The 20,583-nt window shown below is 40.4% G+C and overlaps 1 protein-coding gene across 11 annotated transcripts in view; it reads left to right on the plus strand.

Annotated features, from left to right (window-relative positions):
• Positions 1–20,583, plus strand: part of slc25a26 (solute carrier family 25 member 26) — a 252,743-nt gene that overhangs the window by 60,268 nt on the left and 171,892 nt on the right. For 9 of the 11 annotated variants that reach the window (XR_009506804.1, XR_009506805.1, XR_009506809.1 and 6 more), the window contains exon 4: positions 17,826–17,930. The exons of the other annotated variants lie outside the window; for them this stretch is intronic. Coding sequence is in view for 5 of the 9 variants with exons in the window: in XM_059944284.1 (XP_059800267.1) it covers positions 17,826–17,930 (105 nt within the window). In the remaining 4 variants the exon portion in view is untranslated. The remainder of the gene's footprint in view (positions 1–17,825; positions 17,931–20,583) is intronic. 11 annotated transcript variants of the gene reach the window in all.

Below are 20,583 nucleotides of genomic sequence, written 5' to 3' on the forward strand. Positions count from 1 at the left end.
GGCTATGCATTTATCCTTCACTTCACGCCATTCCTATACTTACTGTCACGTGGCACAGGCAATAACCCTGAGATTACTACCATGGAGGTCCTGCTTCTCAACTTCCTTCCTAACTCCCTGTAGTCTGTTTTCAGGACCTCCTCCTTTTTCCTACCTATGTCGTTGTACCACGATCTCTGGCTGTTCACCTTCCCACTTCAGGATATCTTGGACGTGATCAGAAACATTCCGGACCCTGGCACCTGGGAAGCAAACTACCATCCATGTTTCTTTCCTGCGTCCATAGAATTGCCTGTCTGGTCCCTTAACTATAGAGTCCCCAATGTCTGGGCTTGGTTAATTCCTGCGGACTGAAGATGATTGGACAAATACATAATTCATTCCTTAATAAGTGTGATCACTCAAATTGAATATGATGTTCTCCTAAGGGGTTGTCTGGTGGGTCCTCATGACTGTAGGCACCAATTTGATGCAGTGTGGACAAGAGTAAGTGTTGGCTGTGGGTAGTTTGGTTGGGCTGCTTGGTTGTTTCATCTCTCCTTTCATAGCATGTTGGAGGATGTTTCCTGCAGCACACATTCCTCTTGAACAGATTTCCTCCAGGTGTATCTATTGAGTGCAGTGTATTCTCAGTTTTTAGATGTAATGTTTAATTTTTTCAAGCTGATTTTAGTGTTATCATTGAAGCATTTCTTTTACCCACCAGGGACTTGCTGACTTTCCTTCAACTGGGAGTAAAGGATATGTTTGGTATGTAGGTTATGCCTCCAGATGACATGATCTATCCATTGGAATTTGTGTGACTTTATCATGGAGGAGATGCTGTTCATGTTGGCCTCCTTCTTCCAGCTGATCCTCACAGTCTTTCGTAAGAATCTTTCAGAACTTTCAAGTGCTTTCTGTAGGTGTCCATTATTCAGCTCCATATCCATACAGTAATGTAGGAAGTATGACTGCTTTACAAACCAGAAGTTTTGTTTGGTCCTTTAGTTTGCAGTCTTCAAAAACTCGCATCGTTAATCTTGCATAGACTCCACTAACACTACTCACATGGTGGTTGATCTAAGTCAATGTCTGCTTTTGAGGAGAGAATGCTGCCAAGGTTGGGAAAGTGGTTTACATTTTCAACGGTGATATCGTTAACTTTTATGGAGCATTGGATTCATACCTTTGGTTTGGTGGTGGCTAATACAGGATATGTGTCTTTTCTATATTCAAGACGAGGCCCTTAAAGCTTAATCAATAACCTCCCAGACCTTGAATCAATAGCTCCTTGTGCAACTGAATCTGCAATTTCCTGACTTGAAGACCTCAGATAACAGCATCTTCTTCACAATCACCATCAGAACAAGGCTGTGTGTTCAGCCCCCTGCTCTACTTGCTTTATACTTATGGCTTTGAGGCTAAGCACAGCTCCAGTGCCATATTTAAGTTTGCTGATGACAACATTGCTGCTGGCCGAATCAAAGATGGTAACACATTAGCATAGAGGAGGGAGTTTGAATATCTGGCTGAATGATGCCATAACATCAACCTTTTACTCAGTGTCAGCAAAATCAAAGAGAAGATTATTGACTACAGGAGGAGAAAACTGGAAGTCCATGAGCCAGTCTTCATGAGGAGATTAGAGGTGAATAGTGTTAGCGACACAAATTTGCACGGATTTGGCATGTCATTTAAAACTTTACAAACTTCCATCTTCCACTAGGCATGGTGGAGTGTAGAATGACTGGTTGCATCACCTCCTAGTATAGAAACACCAATGCCCTTGAGTAGAAAAGCATATAAAAAGTAGTGGGTACTACCCAGTCCATCACAGGTAAACTGAGCTCTTCTATAAGGAGTGATGTCACAGGAAAGCAACCATCATCAAGGGCCCCCCTACCATCCAGACTGTTCTCTATTCTCGCTGCTGCCATCAGGAAGGAGGTACAGGAGCCTTTTTTTTTCCCATATCACCAGGGTTGGGAAAAACCATCAGGCTCACGAATCAGATTGGAAAACTTCACTCAACCTAATACCGAACTGAATCCACAAGCTATGGACTCAATTTCAAGAAGCATACAAGTCATGTTCTCAAATTTTTACTTATTTATTTGTATTATTTTTGTTTTTTATGTTTTTTTTGTATTTGCACAATTTGTTATCTTGTGTACATTTTGCCTTGGTATGCTGTTTATCATTGATTTTATTGCGTTTCTTTTGATTTATTGTGAATGCCTGCAAGAAAATGAATCTCGAGTTAGTATATGGTGACATATATGTACATTGATAATAAGTTTACTTTGAACTCTGAACTTTAAAGTCTTATGGCCCAACATGCCTTGGCACAGGCGTTTAGGATACGTTGGAGGTCTTTTTCAGAAATGATCATCACAGCATGTCATTTACAGTAACTATGCCAGGTGTAAAGCCAACCTTAGTACGTGGCTTTCATAGATTTGACAAAAGCATTTTATACAGTGTTGTTTACTATGAAGGCATTGCTGCCCTGACAAGTACTTACAGATACTACTACTGTTTAATTGCATGTCAGTCACAGCACTCAGCAATAGCAGTGCAGAATTGGAATCCTTCAGTGTTAAATTAAGAATCAAAGAGGGCTGCATCGTTTGCCGTCTCTTTGCGGACATTTTTCACCTTATTGGCCAAGCCCTGCCACGGTATCCTAATCGTGTATAAAAAGAACAGCCTGCTTTTCAGCCGTAATCGGTTCAAAGCCAAGGACAAAGACAGCACCACCACTATCATGGAGCTTCAGTACATGGAATTCCCAACATGTCCTGAATTCAATCCTGAACTTACAACTGGACTTGGTTTCCAAATGTATCTGTTTGCGGTTTCTGTTCTGATGCTGCAGTATCAAACTCTGTAATCTCTCGGCATTGACCTAAAGCCAACTACAAATTGGCATTGGATCAAAGAGCTCATGGTTGTACAAATAATTGAAAGTGGCATTGGAGTTGAGAACTTTCAGTTCGTGGGGCATTGGCACCAGTACTGGGGAAACATTGACTGGATGACCTCCACATAAAATTATTCACAACCTGTGCTTTGGAAATTGGATATCCTGAGATATCATTAGGATTTTATATCTGCAGAGGATGAAAGTACTTTTCAAGCAGAGAAAACTTATAAATCTTGAGTAGTGCAGACCCTGGAGCACTATGTTGATTTCAATAATGGTAAAGTAGGACAAGAAGGGAGATTAAGTGAATCTATGAATTGGTGAAGCAGATTATTTCAGTGAAGCATTTAGAAGGATAGGTGTGTAAAAATGGCCTGTTGGCTCATTGGGGAGCTAAATCATCCCAACTACAATCTGTTCCAGCTGCTACCATCCAGGAAATGGAACCATAGCATAAAAGCCAGGACCAAAAGGCTTCGGGACAGCTTCTTCCAGCAGTACATCAGACTGATGAACTCATGCTGATTTGACTGCGCTCTTTATTACATTGACTGTTCTATTTATTATAAATTATTGTAAATTACTATGATTGCACTTGGCATATTTAGATGGAGATGTAACGTAATGATTTTTGCTCCTCATGTATGTGAAAGATGTAAGAAATAAAGTCAGTTCAATTCAAAATAAATGTTACTGTCTCTTACACCACAGAGCTGAACCATCAAACCTGGAGGATCAGTGGGCTACTCTTAGTCTGGCCTCTACCCTTTGACCTGTTTGGCATGGGTGACCCTACTGAGAGCCAAAGCATAAAGCCCTGACCCCACCCAACATAGCTCTCTGGGTCATTGAGGAACGCAAGCCTCTAAACCATGGCAAGGTTGTGGTTCTCTTGGAGGAAAATAAATAATGTTGTTTATTTGTCTTTGTCAGAATGCACAAAGCATTCTAATGACAGTGACAATTAATCTTGGAGATGAATAGCTTTATAAAAGCTATTACAGAGACATATTTTCACAATATTGTTTCTCTGCACTGTTGTGGCTTCAGAAGGGCAAGGAAATAGAATGAGATTGTCTTGATAAAGGTTGCTAATCACAGAATATGATATTTTGGATTTCATATAATTGTTAACACATTTATTGCACGGACTCCTGGCAAATTGTAAGGTAAAATTTTGTCTTTAGTTGAACAGTGATTATACTGGTGTCTGATATTTGGGTCATAAAAGTAATGTCAGATGAGGGATGACAGAAAACATGATTAAGAGGGAGGGGGGTGATGGCTAATCCTTCCTCTTGTATAACCAGATTACCCAGTTTCAGAAACCATCTATTTTTCAACATCTGTCTTGTCAATCCCCCTTCATGGTGATATGCAGCTATACGTTTTTTTAAGAAGCAAAGAACTTGGATCTGTAAGTTCGATCAATGGGAATGTGTCAGGGAGATGCTGCAGGAAAAAAGGGTGGGGGAAAATTCAGCTGTTGACTGCAAGTAATACATCCCCTAAATCGGGGGTCGGCAACCCGCGGCTCCGGAGCCACATGTGGCTCTTTTATGTCTGTGCTGTGGCTCCCTGTTGCTTTGGGAAATAATTGGTTGTGGCGACCCTTTTCCTGGCACATCCGAACCGACTCACAATTAGATAGCCTACGGGGGTTTGCGAGCACAGAGCTTTGGAGCCTCTGCGCCATGGGGGGCAGGTTGAGGGAGGCTTAAAAGTGAGGCTGAAGATTTCGAATAAAGTTTTTTCCTTCGACTGCAGTTACCGACTCCGTGTCGTAATTTTAGCGCTGCGTGTAGCACACCGCTACATGGTCAGTATTTAATTAAAATGTATTTTATGTTAGTTTGTTAGTTTTTGAAATGTAAATCTAAATTTGAAGATTATGGTGATCTTGTACAATCTAAATAAGACGTTGTGGCGACCCATTTCCTGACACATCCGAACCGGCTCACAATTAGCCAGCGTTCAGGCTAAGGGAGATAGCCTACGGGGGTTTGTGAGTACGTGTCTTTTGCAGCATCCGCGCCCATGGGGGGCGGGTTGAGGGAGGCTTAAAAGCAAGGCTGTTTAGTTCGAATAAAGCTATCTTTGACTGCAGTTTACTGACTGCGTGTAGCAAACCGCTACAACGTGTTTTTATCGCTGGCTGTCCAGAGGGGAGGTGCTGAAAAGCTTTGTCGCGTGTCTGGAAGAAGTGAAAACTTTCCTGGGCAGCAAAGGGCTCACCTTTCCTGAGCTGGAACAGCCAGAGTGGCTGGAAAAGCTACACTTCATGGTAGACATGACAGCGCACCTGAACACGCTGAACACAGCTCTTCAACGGGGTAAGGACGTACAGCCCTGCACATGTTGGAGGATGTTTTGGCATTCGAGCGCAAGCTGATGTTGCTTGCCAGAGATTTACAGAAAGGCACATTGTCTCACTTCCCCAATTTGAGAGAGTTCAAACAAGGTCACGACATGATAAATTCGGAGTATTTACATTCTGCAATCATCGCAATGCAAACATCGTTTGGGAAACGCTTCTGTGAGTTCAGAGAGGAAAAAAACACATTATCCTTCCCGGTCACTCCCCTAAGCATCGATCCATCCCTACTGAATACGACTGCATTGTCAGGTGTGAGTCAACCTGACCAAGTATGATAAATATTTTAATTGCCTATTATTTTACGTATATTCATATGTTTTCATTGTTCAGTGAAATAGTCCTTTTATTTTTCAGGTTGACAGCTGGCTGACGTTATTTTTGGTTTGCTGCTGGCGGCAAATTTAAGTTTGGCGTTTTTCATAAATACAAGAAGGACTCAAATAGACATTGAGTATTTTACTTAAAAGTAACCTTCAACCCAACGTCTTTTTTTCGGAGGTCAAAATGTTTTTGTTGCATGCAGAAATGTAATTTCGTTTTCTCTGCAGGAGTTCATCAATTTCATAAATGCAACACATTATAGTTTGTTTATACATAGCATAAAGGCAAAACAAAACGTTGTATGCAGTGTTATTTCATTTTAAATGTCAAACGGGTTTTGCGGCTCCCAGTGTTTTCTTTTCTGTGGGAAACGGGTCCAAGTGGCTCTTTCAGTGGTAAAGGTGCTGACCCCTGCCCTAAATGGTTGATAGCAAAATGCATTTTTACTCTAATTGTTCACATAAAAGGCTGTGATGGCAGCAGTGATATATTTACACTGACTAGGTAGTGGGTTTGTGAAAAGAGGATAATAATTGCTTGCACCCAGCTGGAAATAAAGAACAATGAAACAAGTACAGAAGTGATGAAAACAATGACAACAAAAGAAGCAGACAAAAAACAATAGGCCGAAAGAAACAGCAATGTGAAGACGATGAGCCAGGAAGGAACAACTTCTTGTGTGTAGTGCCTCAGAACTATTTAAGATGTGTTTTGCTTCAGAATCTAATTGTTGTACATTTCTTTTTGTCATTTTGCAGAGGTCAGAGTAAATACAGTTTTTGTTTTTTTCAAAAAAAAGGCCGGAGTAGCAAATTGTGATCTTTATAAGGTCAGATTGCACAGTCAGGCAGAGGTGGGAGTCAGGCCTGAGTTTTGGCAATTATTTATTTCACAGCTGGCAACACTCTGGGTTTGGAGTCAAAATTTTCCTTTCATGTTTGACATTGCTGAGAGGAGATGAGTGATGTTATGTGGTGCTGAACTTTAGATGAAAGGTGAGACTTATATAAGGCCTAAGGCAGGAGAGTGAGGAATAGAGCTGCGCAAATAAAACATTTTTGCAGTGCTGGCTATGTGAAGAGTGGTACATTTCATTTTCTTTTAACTGAAGAATGTGGCTGAATTATGAAACATTCTTTTCTGGATGGAAGATGGAGCCTCGGGAGTTAATTGTATTTTTTAATACTTGAGAGGAACAGAGCCACAGGGTTAAAAAGAAAACTTTTAAATAATAAAGTCAGATTTGCAAACAAGGCATCTGGAGTTAGAACTTTGGAGTCAGCCAGCAAGGACTGGGTCTCCAAAGTAGGACAGAAAGGGTGGTGAGTTGGATGGGGGGGGAGGTGTTCAATAATGGCGGAACTCAAATGAATTCACCACCGGTAAATGAAGAGGGCAAAGGACTTAAAAGGAAAATAAAGTTGCTGGATGATAAGTTAAAAAAAAAGTAACCAGTAACATTATATAGAGTAAAAATGGTGGTTGAAAGCACATCTAGTTTCTGTAGATCTACAGCTGTATTGAGATAAATTACTGTGCCATAACTAGATAGCCAGCTTCAAATATAAAATATAAACTGTTTAAATTAATTGAAAGTACAAGACACTTGCAGATACTGGAAATCTGAAAATAATAAAATGCTGCAAACACTCAGTAGGTTAGGCAGCATCTGTGAGAAGACAAACACAGTAAATGCTTCAGTTCTATGGCCCTTTTTCAGATATTGAAAGGAAAGCTTGGCCACTCGGTAGTGAGCTGTGGGAAGCCATTACCCTGTGCCTATTTTTTTTGGAGATATGGTGTGAAAACACTTATATGTTTCAAAGGAAAGGACACCATTGAAGGATGTGCATTAATGAGGGGCACAGGAGATTTGAAGTTGTTTTTACCCCTGATGTAGCAGAAGAGCTTAATTATCTCCCAAAAAACAAAGGAATTGGTCTTTGTTCAGAAGATATGCATTTTGAAGTTTATTCATCACATAAACAATAAATGCTTTGTGTTTGAGGTTTAAGCCTTTCAACACTATTTAAAATTTGTACTTCATTTAACGTGTTAAGCTATGCAATTTTTCACACCAACTATTACAATTTAGGTATTATCTGATGTATTTAATTCATCACATTTCCAAAGGGAGTGTTCACTGCTGTGGAGCGTAAATATAAGACCATAAGATATAAGTGTAGAATTAGGCCATTTGACCCATCGAGTCTGCTCCACCATGTCAGCATTAGCTGATCCAATTTTCCTCTCAGCCCCAATCTCCTGTCTTCACACCCTGCCCAGTCAAGAATCTATTAACCTCTCCCTTAAATATATATATAAAGACTTGGTCCTCACAGCTGCTTGTGGCAAAGAATTCTCCAGATTCACATTCTCTTAGGAGAGAAGGGCTGAAATAGATAAGGCCAAATATATTATTCAAAAAAATTGGAGATCCAGAATTAGCATTAGTATTTTAGTAGTAGCGCTTCTGCCTTTACTGTTGCGATGAGGCCACACTTGGGTTGGAGGAGCAACATCTTACATTCTGTCTTGTTGCCTCCAACCTGATGGCACGAACATCAATTTCTTGACCTGCCAGTAATTGCACCCCCCCCCACCATTCCCATTTCCCCCTCTCACTTAATCTCCTTGCCTGCCTATCGCTTCCCTCTGATGCTCCTGCCCCTTCCCTTTCTTCTATGGTCATCTCCCCTTTCCTATCAAATTCCCCCTTCCCCAGCCCTTTATCTCTTTCACCAATCAACTTCCCAGCTTTTTACTTCACCCCTCCCCCCTCTCCTGGTTTCACCAACCACCTACACTTTGTACTACTACCTCCCCCACCTTATTGCTCTGACTTCTCACCTTTTTTCCAGTTCTGTGCGTGTTGTGTTGATAGTTTCTAGTATTTCATCATAAAACTTACAAAATTCAATCTCAAATGATAAATTGTCCTTTAAGTAGTTGAAGTTTAAAGATTCTGCTGTGAAGCTCAGATGACGTACACATTTGTTTTTCTGAGCAAACCTGGTAGGCCTGATTTGATTCTGAAAGGGATGAAAGATAATTCAAAAAAGAATATAGAAATCAGGATGGTCTGCTGGCTGCATTGTGCGTCATTGGATGTTGAACTTACTGCGTGTTTGAATCTGGGAGTTCCTGCTGGCTCCTTTGCATCCCTCAGCTGGAGAAATTGCTTTTCATCACTGACTTTTTAACAGTTCACCTTGTCACCATATTAATAAGAGATAAAAAGCCAGCATAAAGACATGTGATGACATGATGCATGGAATGCTATAAATATTTATGCTTATTTTAAAAGTTGACAGTTCTTTTTTTGATACGTTGTGCTAATAGTTTATTGTTAATCCTAATTCCAGGAACACCAGAATTGTGTTTTTTTGAATTCACAAGGAGTATGACAAGTGAGGTCTATTCTTAATGCATTCATAATTGAATTGAATTTATCTACTTCAGTATAAGATTATGACTTGCACAAAATTTATTTCTTACTCAATAGCCACTGCCATTTACTTCATTAAAATAATTCCACTTCTGAGAATGTCTTCAAGATTGATATGTGCTATTAAAATTAACAAATATAATTGAAACAAAATATATTTGCTCTTGTTAACACCTTCTTATTTGAAATCTTAGAAGATCTGTGAGTAACTGCAGTGATTACCAGCTGTGAGATCAAAATGTATGTATGGGTTAGAAATTTTGACTATTCCTTTGAGAATCAAGATTGATGGTGATATATTGTAATTAGTTGATATGAATGCAAAAATATTCTCTTTATTATTTTAAGTACACTTCTCATAATAGCACAAGGTAAGTTAATCTTTGATTTAAAGCTATTTCAAAAAGATGAAACCATAAATTTGAATCATTGCTGTTTTTAATATTACCAATGGCAGTAAGCAAGCGATTTGTTGTCCAATTTATTGACAATAACACTGGATGCAATGGCTTTGAAAGGAACTATTTGATTAAGGAAAAATATTCCCTGCACAGGTATCAACGTGAATAAATAGATTGGAACATACTTCTTTTTCAGGTGGCTTTGAAGAAATACTCCAGTGAGGGACTCTTGACTTACATGCTTTTGCATTGCAATACAGTTGTCAGGAACTTTCTGAAGGTCATGAAGGACAACTCCCAGCCCCAATCATTGGAAGGGAATTTCTTTTCTCATAGATAACTTCAATGTTGCTGCTATTTCAAGGAATGTAGGTTTAATGTTTATTTTTATTTATTTTGGGGATCTAGGTGCTGCTGGCATGTCTATTATTTATTGTCAATTCCAAATTGCCCTAGAGAAGATGGTGGTGAGCGGTACCTTGAACCATTGTGGTTTCTTTTGATAGAGGTACTTCCACAGTGGGAAAGGAGTCCCTGGATTTAGACCCAGTCAAACTGAAGGAATGGTGCGATATTTCCAAGTCAGGCTGGCACATGATATGGAGGGTATACCCATAGGTTTCTATGCATCTGGTGTGCTTCTACTCTTTGAAGGAGGATACGGTGTGGGAAGCGCTATCAGAGTAGTTAGAGCAAGTAATGACCTAGATGTTACACCAACTGTGCAAAAGTTGTGGAGGAAATGAATGTTTAGTATGATGGACAGAGAGTCATTCAGTGAGCTGTTTTGTCCTAGGTTGTGTCAAACTTCTTGAGTGAAGTTGGCCGTATTAAGAATATTCCATTAAGCTCTGGGCATGTGCCTTGCAGATGACAGAAAAGCCTTGTAGTTTTGACGGGTGAGTCACTTGCCACAATAAAGGCAGGTTCTGACTTGTTCTTATAATTGAAATGTTTGTATCAGCAGAATAAGATCTTTATTTTACTTTCGATCAATGTAGTTCCTCTCTGTACCTTGTGGTGCATTGGGTGGCAACTGCCGTTTCTTTAGCATTTGTCTGTTTTTAAAGAGCCCGAGTTGCTAGCTCGACGCTCAACCCAGCGTGGATGGAAAGTCTGCAGGGAGCCACCCAGATTTGAACCCGGGACCACTCACCTCAAAGTCCAGTGTGGATGCCACTACAACACCGGCCAGCTTTCTTGATTTATTTTAATGACACTTAATTGCTTAAAATAACAACTTCAGTTGGAATACAAATCAATAATTTTGATCATCAGAGATCGGAGGACGGCACAGGGAGTTACAGGAAAGGTTAGGGTTAACAGACAGCAGTGGGGTGGAGTTAGAGGTCAGGGCAGTAAAACAAGAGTCAAGGGCAGGAGCTTGTGGTCACTGTCCAAGTCAGAGTGCACCGTGGTCAAAGGCCAGTGATCCTGTGGGTGGATGTTGAGTCAGTAGGTGCTGAGGACCAAGACCAGCAATCCTGTGGTTAGTGACTCAGGTTGGTGGCCCCATGGGCGAGGACTAGTGATCCCCCCTAGGTTGGCAAGACCCAGCGTGAGAAGTCCATGTGGAGAGGAGGTACAAAGGCCCATGATCCCCCTGTCATGTGAGTGTGGAGGCAAGGTCTGGAGTCCAAAGTCCTATGATCTGTGAGTTCTGGGGTTTGATACCCAGTGGTCAGTGAAGTCTGTAGTTTGAAGTCCAGGGATCGGGGAGCCAAGGACCGGTGGTTAGAGGCCTGGAGACAGGCTGCCCTGGGGTCAGAGGCCCGTCTGTATGTGTGAGTCGGTGTGTGGAAAGGAGGCTTGATTTACTAGTGTTTGATTGTGTTGTTCTGCTGAACATGGTGGACATGCTGTGTTGGCACTGCAATGTCTGCTGGTACTTGCAGACTGCCCCCAGCACATCTTTAGATTGTGTTCAATGTTAATGCAAGTGATGCACTTCATTGGACGTTTTGATTCCAAGTGATGTTTCATTGCATCCAAATCTGAACTACCAGATTTGACACTACTAGTAAGGACTGTCCCAAACAGAACCTTGCGATGCATTTCCTGGACTCAACCTCATGGATGACTGGACCTCCTGGGGCAGCTCTGGCATCAGGGACTCCAGTTCATTTGTACCCAGATGTTAAGCAGAATGCTGTACGTTCTGGGGGTGAGATATTCTCAGCTTTTGATTTGCTCTTGTAACCAGAGTAGTGATGTGGTTGGTCGAGCTGAGTTTCCAGTCATTGGTAATCTCCGGATGTAATCTGGGTATACTTGGTGATGTCAGTGTTACAGAATATCAAGTGCATGGTTTATAACACAGCCATCACGGGATTCTGCAAATCATGAACTTGAGTTTCTGCAGATGCTTGAAATCTTGAGCACGCACACAAAATGCTGGAGGAACTCAGCAAGTCAGACAGCACCCATGGGAGTGAATAAACAGTCGACATCTGGGGCAAAGACCCTTCATCAGGACTGGAAAGGAATGGGGAAGAAGTTGGAATAAGCAGGTAGGGGGAGGGAAAGAGTACAAACTGGCAGGTGAGAGGTGAGACCAGAAGAGCTGTAAGGTCAGTGGATGGAGGAAGGAGATGAAATAAGAGGTTCGGAGGTGATAAGTGGAAGAGATAAAGGGCTGAAGAAGAAATCTGATAGGGGAGAAAAGTAAATCATGTAACAGAGGGGACGAGGGGCACTGAGGAGAGGTGATTGGCAGGTGAGGGGAAAGGAAGGGTTTGGACGGAATCCGGAATGGACTTGGAAAAAGAGGGGGGGGCGAAATTATTGGAAGTGTTCATGCCATCAGGTTGGAAGCTACGTAGGTGGAATTGGAGAAATCGCTCCTTCATCTGAAATATGGCCTCATGCAAGTAGAGTAGGCCATGGACTGACATGTCAGAATTGGTATGTAAAGTTGACTTAAATGGGTGGCCACCAGGAACCTTCAACTTTAGTAGCGGATGGGAACTCCATACAGTCCTCCAAGAAGCTGAGGATCACTGTAATTAATAGTAAAGTGTAGATTTGAAGTTTTTAAAGTTTAAGCTTTGTATTGTTCAAAGATTTGATTGGAAGGGGCTTTTGCTATCTCAAACCAGGTTATGTGCTACTACTTACCTGCTAAACATTTTTAATTGAGATGATAGTCTGCTTTTGGCGAGTGAGTCAGAGCATGGAAACATGACCATAATTATCACTGGATAGGGATCTTATGGCAAATAGCAACCCTTGTAGCTGATGTAATATGCTTTTTAGTTGTTAAATAAATAAATACATGAAATTTTCAGCTGGTTCATGCCGTATCTGTAGAGGGGTAAAGGGTTAATATTTCAAAGTAAATCATTAAAGTCTAAATATTGAATAATTACAAGTGTCTTCAATTTTGCTATGGATGTTAGGATTTGTTAAATTCTCTTAGCCTGATTGGCATCCACCAGGAGGATGTTTAACATACTTACAGTGCCAATAAAAGTACTTCCCCCCCCCCCCCCCCCAGAAGTTTTCATGTTTTGTTGTTTTACAACATTGAATCACAGTGGATTTAATTTGGCTTTTTTGACACTGATCAACAGAAAAACACTCATGTTAAAGTGAGAACAGGTCTCTACAAATATAAAACACAAAATAATTTATTATATAAATATCCACCCCCTTTTAATATGACACACTAAATCATCACTGGTGCTGCCAATTGGTTTTAGAAGTCACTCAATTTGTTAAATGGAGATCTATTTTTGGAGTCCTGCATGCAGTCAAGGTGTTTCAATTGATTATAGTAAAACTACACCTGTTGAGTTCTGTTCATCTGGACTGTAAGTGTTTAGTATACATGGTCACTTTCTCTGCTACATGTGTGTGGGGAGAGAAGCATTGTGGGATGTAAAGGAAACACAGCTCAACATCAAAAATGCACCATTCCTTCCGTGAGGCATGGTGGTGGCTGCACCATGCTGTGGGGTGCTTCACTGCTGCAGGCCCTAGAAGGTTTGTGAGGGTAGAGGGTAAAATGAATGCAGCAAAATCCTGGAGGAAAGCCTGATGCAGTCTGCAAGAGAACTGTGACTTGGGAGAAGATTTGTTTTCCAGAATGACAATGATCCCAAGCTCAAAGCCAAAGCTACACAAGAATATCTTAAAAACAACAAAGTTAATGTCCAGGAGTGAACAAGTTGAGTCCAAACCTCAATCCAATCGAGAGTTTGTGGCTGGACTTGGAAAAGGCCGTTCACTCATGATCCCCATGCAGTCTTACAGGGCTTGAGCAGCTTTGTAAAGAAGAATGGGGAAAAATTGTAGTCCAGATGAGCAAAGCTGTTAGAGCCCTGTCTACACAGAGTCAAGGCTGTAATTGTTGCCAATGATGCATCTTCTAAATACTGACTTGAAGAGGGTGAATAGTTAAGCAATCAACTATTTTGTGTTTTATAATTGTAATTAATTTAGATCACTTTGTAGAGATCTGTTTTCACTTTGACAAGAAAGAGGTCTTTTCTGTTGATTAGTGTCAAAAAAGTGAAATTAAATCCTCTGTGATTCAGTGTTGTAAAACAAAAATAAACATGAAAACTTCCAGGGGGGATGAGTACTTTTTATCGGCAGTGTGAATACACACTCAGTGGCCACTTTATTAGGTACACTGCTGCACCTGCTTGTTAATGCAAATATCTAGTCAACCAACCATGTGGCAGCAACTCAAGACTTAAAAGCTTACACATTTAGTTAAGAGGTTTCGTTGTTCTGACAAAACATCAGAATGAGGGAAGTTATGTGATCTAAGTTACTTTGACTGTGGAATGATTGTTGGTGCCAGACAGGGTGTTTGAGTATCTCAGAAACTGCTGATCTCCTGGGATTTTCACACACAACAGTCTTCAGAGTTTACAGAGAATTGCTTGAAAAACAAAAAAAAACATCTAGTTTGCGGCAGTTCTGTGGGCAAAAATGACCCATTATTGAGAGAGATCAAAGGAGAATGGCTAGACTAGTTCAAGATGACAGGAAGGCAATAGTGCCTTAAATAAACATGCGTTACAACAGTGGACTTGCAAAAGAGCACAATGCATTGAACCATACAGTGGATGGCAACAGCAGCAGAAGACTGAGTGTATCTGCATGATAACTTGTATATCTCCATGGTAACATGCATATCTCCATGGTAACATGCACATCTCCATGGTAACTTATCAAGAAATAATGGTGAGCTGCTGTAGATTTAAGATTTATCAGGGGAAGTGAAGTATGAGGATTTCTGTGGTGAATGAACTAAAATGATACTTTTCATCAACTTCCACTGCTGACCTTGATTGTTCAAAGAGTAGAAACTAATTAATTCTCGTGCCATTGAAGGAGCATTTGTGATTCCAGGAAACGAAATAGGATTTGAGGAATTACAATTCTCTGACTTTGGTTAGTCTTCAAAGGAGTACTTTTGAATAGCATCTCATGGAATATATATTTTATTCATTGGAGCTTTCAGAGATTTCCAGCAGGGCATTGGGAAATACAAATCTTCAAAGTACAAAGTAAATTCTTGTATTATCAAAGTTCATATATGTAACCCTATAGAATCCTGACCATTTTATTGTGGGTGCACTCAGGAATCCATAGTTGAATAATAACCATAACCATACCAGAATCTATGAAAGACCACCCAAATTGACTGCCCAACCAAAGTGCAGAAAATGACAAAATTGTACATATATTAAAAAGAAGAAATAATAAGACGTAAGTATGCGATAAATATGCGGAGCATGTGGTGATGAGTCCTTGAAAGGGAGCCCATTGGTTGTCGGAACATTTCAATGATGGGCCAAGTGATGTTAAGTGAAGTTATTCCCTTTGGTTCAAGAACTTGATGGTTGAGAGGTAGTAACTTTTCTTGAATCTGGTGGTGTGAGTCCTGAGGCTCTTGTACCATCTTCCTGATGGCATCAGCAGGAAGAGTGTATATCTTGGGCGGTGGGAGCCCCTGATGATTAATGCTGCTTTCCTGTGAAAGAGTTTCATGTAGATATGTTCAATAGTTGGATGGCTTTATGTGTGATGGATTGAGCCGTATCCACAACTTACTGTAGGATTTATCATTCAAGGGCATTGATGTTTCCTTCCCAGGCTGTGGTGCAGCCTCTCAATATACTCTCCATTATACATCTATATAAGTTTGCAGATTTCTCTGCAAACTCTTAAGGAGGTAGAGGCACTATCATGCTTTCTTTGTAATTGCATTTATGCCAGGACAGGTCCTCTGAAATATCCAAGAATTTTAAGTTGCTAACCATCTCCACGTCTGATCCTCTGATGAGGACTGGCTTAGGGACCTCTGCTTTCCTCCTCCTGAAGTCTATAATCAGCTTTTTGGTCTTGCTGACATTAAGAAAGAGGTTGTTGTTATGACACCACTCAGCCAGATTTTCAATCTCCCTCCTTAATGCTGATTCATCACCACCTTTGATTTAGCCCACAACAGCGGTGTTGTCAGCAAACTTAAATATGCCATTGGAACTGTGCTTAGCCTCTCAGACATATGTATAAGTTGAATAGAGTGGGGTATAAGCACACAGCCTTGTGGTACATCTGTATTGATGGTGAAGGAGATCTTGCCAATCCAAACTGACTGGGGTCTGCAAATGGAGAAATTGAGCATTCAATTGCACAAGAGGTATTCAGGCTAAGGCCTTGAAACTTATTGATTAGTTTTGAGAAGTTAATGGTATTGAATGCTGAGCTCTAGTCGATAAAGAGCATCCTGATAAAAGCTTCTTTGCTGTCCAGATGTTCCTGCGTTGAGTGAAGAGCCAATGAGATGACATCTGTGGAGCTTTTGCTCAGATGGGCAAATTGGAGGGGATATGCAGTAAGTCATTTTTCAGGCAGGAATTGATGTTTCATCACCAACCTCTCAGAACATTTCATCACTGTGGATGTAAGTGCTACTGGGCGATAGTCATTGAGGCAGGTTACCACACTCTTCTTCAGCAATGGTACATTTGAAGTCAGCTTGAAGCAACTGGGTACCATACACTGCTGAAGTGAGAGGTTAAAGATCTCAGTGAACACACCAGCCAGTTGATCAGCACAGATCTTTAGTACTTGAGCAGGTACCTGAGATGGGCTGGATGCTTTTCATGGGTTCATCCTCCTGAAGGCCTCTTGCACGTCAGCTTCAGAGACTGAAATCATAGGATCATCAGGAAATCTTATCTTACTATTTTAGTTATTTGCAGATGCAGCTACAATTATACTTTTGTTGGTACACATGTATTTCCAGTAAGAATTTAACAATGTTTCATTCACATGGTGAAGATTATCTCAACTAAGTCAAAAAGTAAAGCCAAAGAATGTAAACAAAATTCAACTTGCCTCAGAGTTCATTGTTTTCCTGAATATTTCCAAGGTTTAGCTAATCATCCATGGACAATCAAAAGCTTAGATGTTTTTAATGGAGTTTGGTTGTAATGGACAATTTTGATGAATGAAAGTATAGAATGTAACAGAGCTAGTTTATTTTCACAATGTCAGCTTTTCTATAGGCATGTTGGTTGTGTCATCTTCCGTTTCTCCAATCAGATTACGGTTGCCATCTGCAGATAAAGAGATATATAAGGATAATAAATATGTTCAGCGTTCAAAAGTTCAATGTGAATGTATTATCTGTGTGTGTATGTGTCATGTATGCTCGCCTGGCATTCATTTTCTTGCAGGCTTTCACTATAGGACAAAGAAATACAATAGAATGAAGGAAAAAAGGTACAGGTAGAAAAAAATTGAACAAATGGGTGAGTGACTGGTGGATGGGTTCCAGTGGTAAATATTTACATAGTTAAAACCAGGAATTAAATTTTCTTTTCATAATGGATTTCCCTGAGCCACTTTGTTGCTCAGTGTGAAGATAAAGTCAAGGGATCATTTTTATGGACTGCTCCATGACTGATGTATTTGACTGAGGAATGACTGCTCCTGCACTCATCAGAAGTTGGGATTTATCACCCTTCACATCCCTGAAATGTAAAGCGTCAGAAACGTCCAACTTTTTAAAGCTTTGGGTTAGAGAAGATGAGTAGCTGAAATGGAAGGATCAGATTTGGAAACACTTGAGTCTAAAACATTTAACATTTTTGTCCATTTTGCATTTTTTAAATGTGAAATTTGTTTCCTGTGTGCCTTTTGTAAATGTTAGTTAAAATGGAAGTTTTCTTATGTCAATGTCTTGTTTAGGTCATTTCCATCAATGGTCCAATTGTGCGATGTAGAATTCAATAGGTTAGAGATGAAGTTGTGGATTTATTTTGTAAGATCACATTTTGCAAAGTCACATTTATTGTTATCCAACATGCAATGACCGGTCTTTATTGATGCTTTGTTTATTTCCAGGTGGCATGTCTCATTAGGGTTCCTACTGAAGTTGTCAAGCAGCGGTCCCAAGCTTGCCCCACTCTGGGTACTCAGCAGGTGTTTATTGAGACAATAAAACAAGAGGTAAGCTTAATTATGCTGGAAGAATGTTCCAGTGAATATTTTGTTACAGTGAAGAGTATACCACACGAAGGGTCTCGGCCAAAACATCGACAGCGCTTCTTCCTATAGATGCTGCCTGGCCTGCTGTGTTCCACCAGCATTTTGTGTGTGTTGTTTGAATTTCCAGCATCTGCAGATTTCCTCGTGTATACAATAGACAGTAGGTGCAGGAGTAGGCCATTTGGCCCTTCTAGCCAGCACCACCATTCACTGTGATCATGGCTGATCATACACAATCAGTACCCTGTTCCTGATTCCACATATCCACCACTCTCTGGGTGAAAAAGTTTTTCCGCATCTATCTTCTAAATGGCCTACCCCTTATTCTTAAACTGTGGCCTCTAGTTCTGGACTCACCCATCAGCGGGAACATGCTTCCTGCCTCCAGTGTGTCCAATCCCTTGATAATCTTATATGCTTCAATCAGATCCCCTCTCATCCTTCTAAATTCTAGTGTATACAAGCCCAGTCGCTCCAACCTTTCAACATATGACAGTTCCGGGAATTAACCTTGTGAACCTACGCTGCACTCCCTCAATAGCAATGTTCTTCCTCAAATTTGGAGACCAAAACTGCACACAATACTCCAGGTGGGGTCTCACCAGGGCCCTGTACAGCTGCAGAAGGACCTCTTTACTCCTATACTCAATTCCTCTTGTTATAAAGGCCAGCATGCCATTAGCTTTCTTCACTGCCTGCTGTACCTGCATGCTTGCTTTCATTGACTGATGTACAAGAACACCTAGATCTCATTGTACTTCCCCTTTTCCTAACTTGACTTCATTTAGATAGTAATCTGCCTTCCTGTTCTTGCCACCAAAGTGGATAGCCTCACATTTATCCACATTAAACTGCATCTGCCACACCACACTAATTTTGTGTTTTAGTTTTGCTATGGGGGGGGGGGGGGTGGAGGGTTAGTTATTATTTTAAGCCTAAGTAGGTAGCCAGTAAGGCTTATGCTTGCTCCCTCATTCCATTTAAATAAAAAATGAAAGGACTTGTGGCCCAAAAGTTTATCTTAAAACAAAGAACTTGGAAAATCGCTTGTTTCTTCAATTTTTATGTACTTTCCATCTCCATTTCACGGATTGCTGCAACATTCCTACTGAAGCCATGTAATTTTAATTTGTATTTTAATACCTTGCATACCACTTGTAAAAGAGGAAAGGTATTAGTTAATTAGCAGGTGATGTCTGATGTCAGTCATTAAGTTGGGTGAATCCATTTTGCATTTCACCTGTCCAGTATATCTCTTTTTGTTTTACTGGTGAAAGACAAGTTCCTGGATTGTCATCCTGTCAACACAATTATTCTCTGTAGTTCATGGTTCCAGTTTGTGAGACTGACAGTAGTGGCCATTCTTTCGGTTTCTGATTGCCTGCATAGACTGTCCAGCTCCCCATAGGATATGGCAGACTATTTGGGCCGAGTGGTCTGGTGAAGGTTAGCCAGACCAGTGTTCTGTGCCAAATAATTCCCCTCCATTTGGCATATTCCTTGGTCTGTATGGTGCAAGAATGTAAGAAGCTGTAGGGTAGTGAATGTTGTCCAATACATCATAGGCACATCTCCCCTAAACCCCACCATTGGTAGTATCTACAGGACTTGCCATCTCAAGAAGAAAACATCCCCACCACTTGGGCCATGCCATCTTTTAGTAGCTACCATCTGGCTGGAGGTATAGTTGCCTGAAGTCCTACACACTAGATTGAAGAACAGCTGCTTCTCTTCAACCATTTGGTTCTTGAACCAATCAAATTACTGATAGGAAAAACTACGTCAATTTTTTTACACAGGATATTTTTGGCAGAGAAGAACCAAGTTCTCTTCTTTTGTTGGTGGCTTTTGCTATTTAAGCAATTAGGGCATGTATTATTTGTTTAATTTTGGCATAACTGATGGGTTGTCATAAATTAAAACAAAATAAAACAAAACATCATTTTTGTACACATTCTTTTGTTCATAGTGCCTATCACGTATAATATTGAGACTTGAAGTAATGGCAAAGAAAAGAATCATCAGCAAATTTTTGCCTATTTTCTTTGATAATACAGATTATTAAAAATGGAAATATCGTACTAATTCCCTAAAACCTTGCATTTCATTTCAGCTTTGGGAGAATGGGGCACTTGCAATCTATTCACATTGGAAAAGTAATGCGAAGCAATGTATTATGAGAAGAATGAGTGGAGCATTCTGTAAGAGAAAGCAATGTTATAGGCACTGAATATGTCTGGAGGAGATAAATAGGCTGCAATTTTATGTGCTGTAAGAATAGTATTTTGATCCAGGCATTACAGACAGCCTTCACACACTAGCAAATGTAATCTCCCTGGTAAATTTATATGTGCATGAGTTATTTGTCTGAGCTGTTGCTGTTTTGCTTACGTTAACTTTGTGAAAGGAAAATCAGGAATGGTATCATGCAAGCTATTTACTAAATCTGTAAGTGCATCAGTTGTTAAACTTACTTCTGAGCAGTTGTGTGATTAAAATTGAGAGATGGGCTGCCTTTTTGTTTGAAAATTACTTTGATCTGTAATTGCATGAATCCTTTCCCTCATAGATCATATTGACAAATTTGCAAATTAGATTGAATTTTGTGCACAAA

The sequence above is a fragment of the Hypanus sabinus genome, chromosome 19 (assembly GCF_030144855.1).
Source record: "Hypanus sabinus isolate sHypSab1 chromosome 19, sHypSab1.hap1, whole genome shotgun sequence".
Taxonomy (NCBI): domain Eukaryota; kingdom Metazoa; phylum Chordata; class Chondrichthyes; order Myliobatiformes; family Dasyatidae; genus Hypanus; species Hypanus sabinus.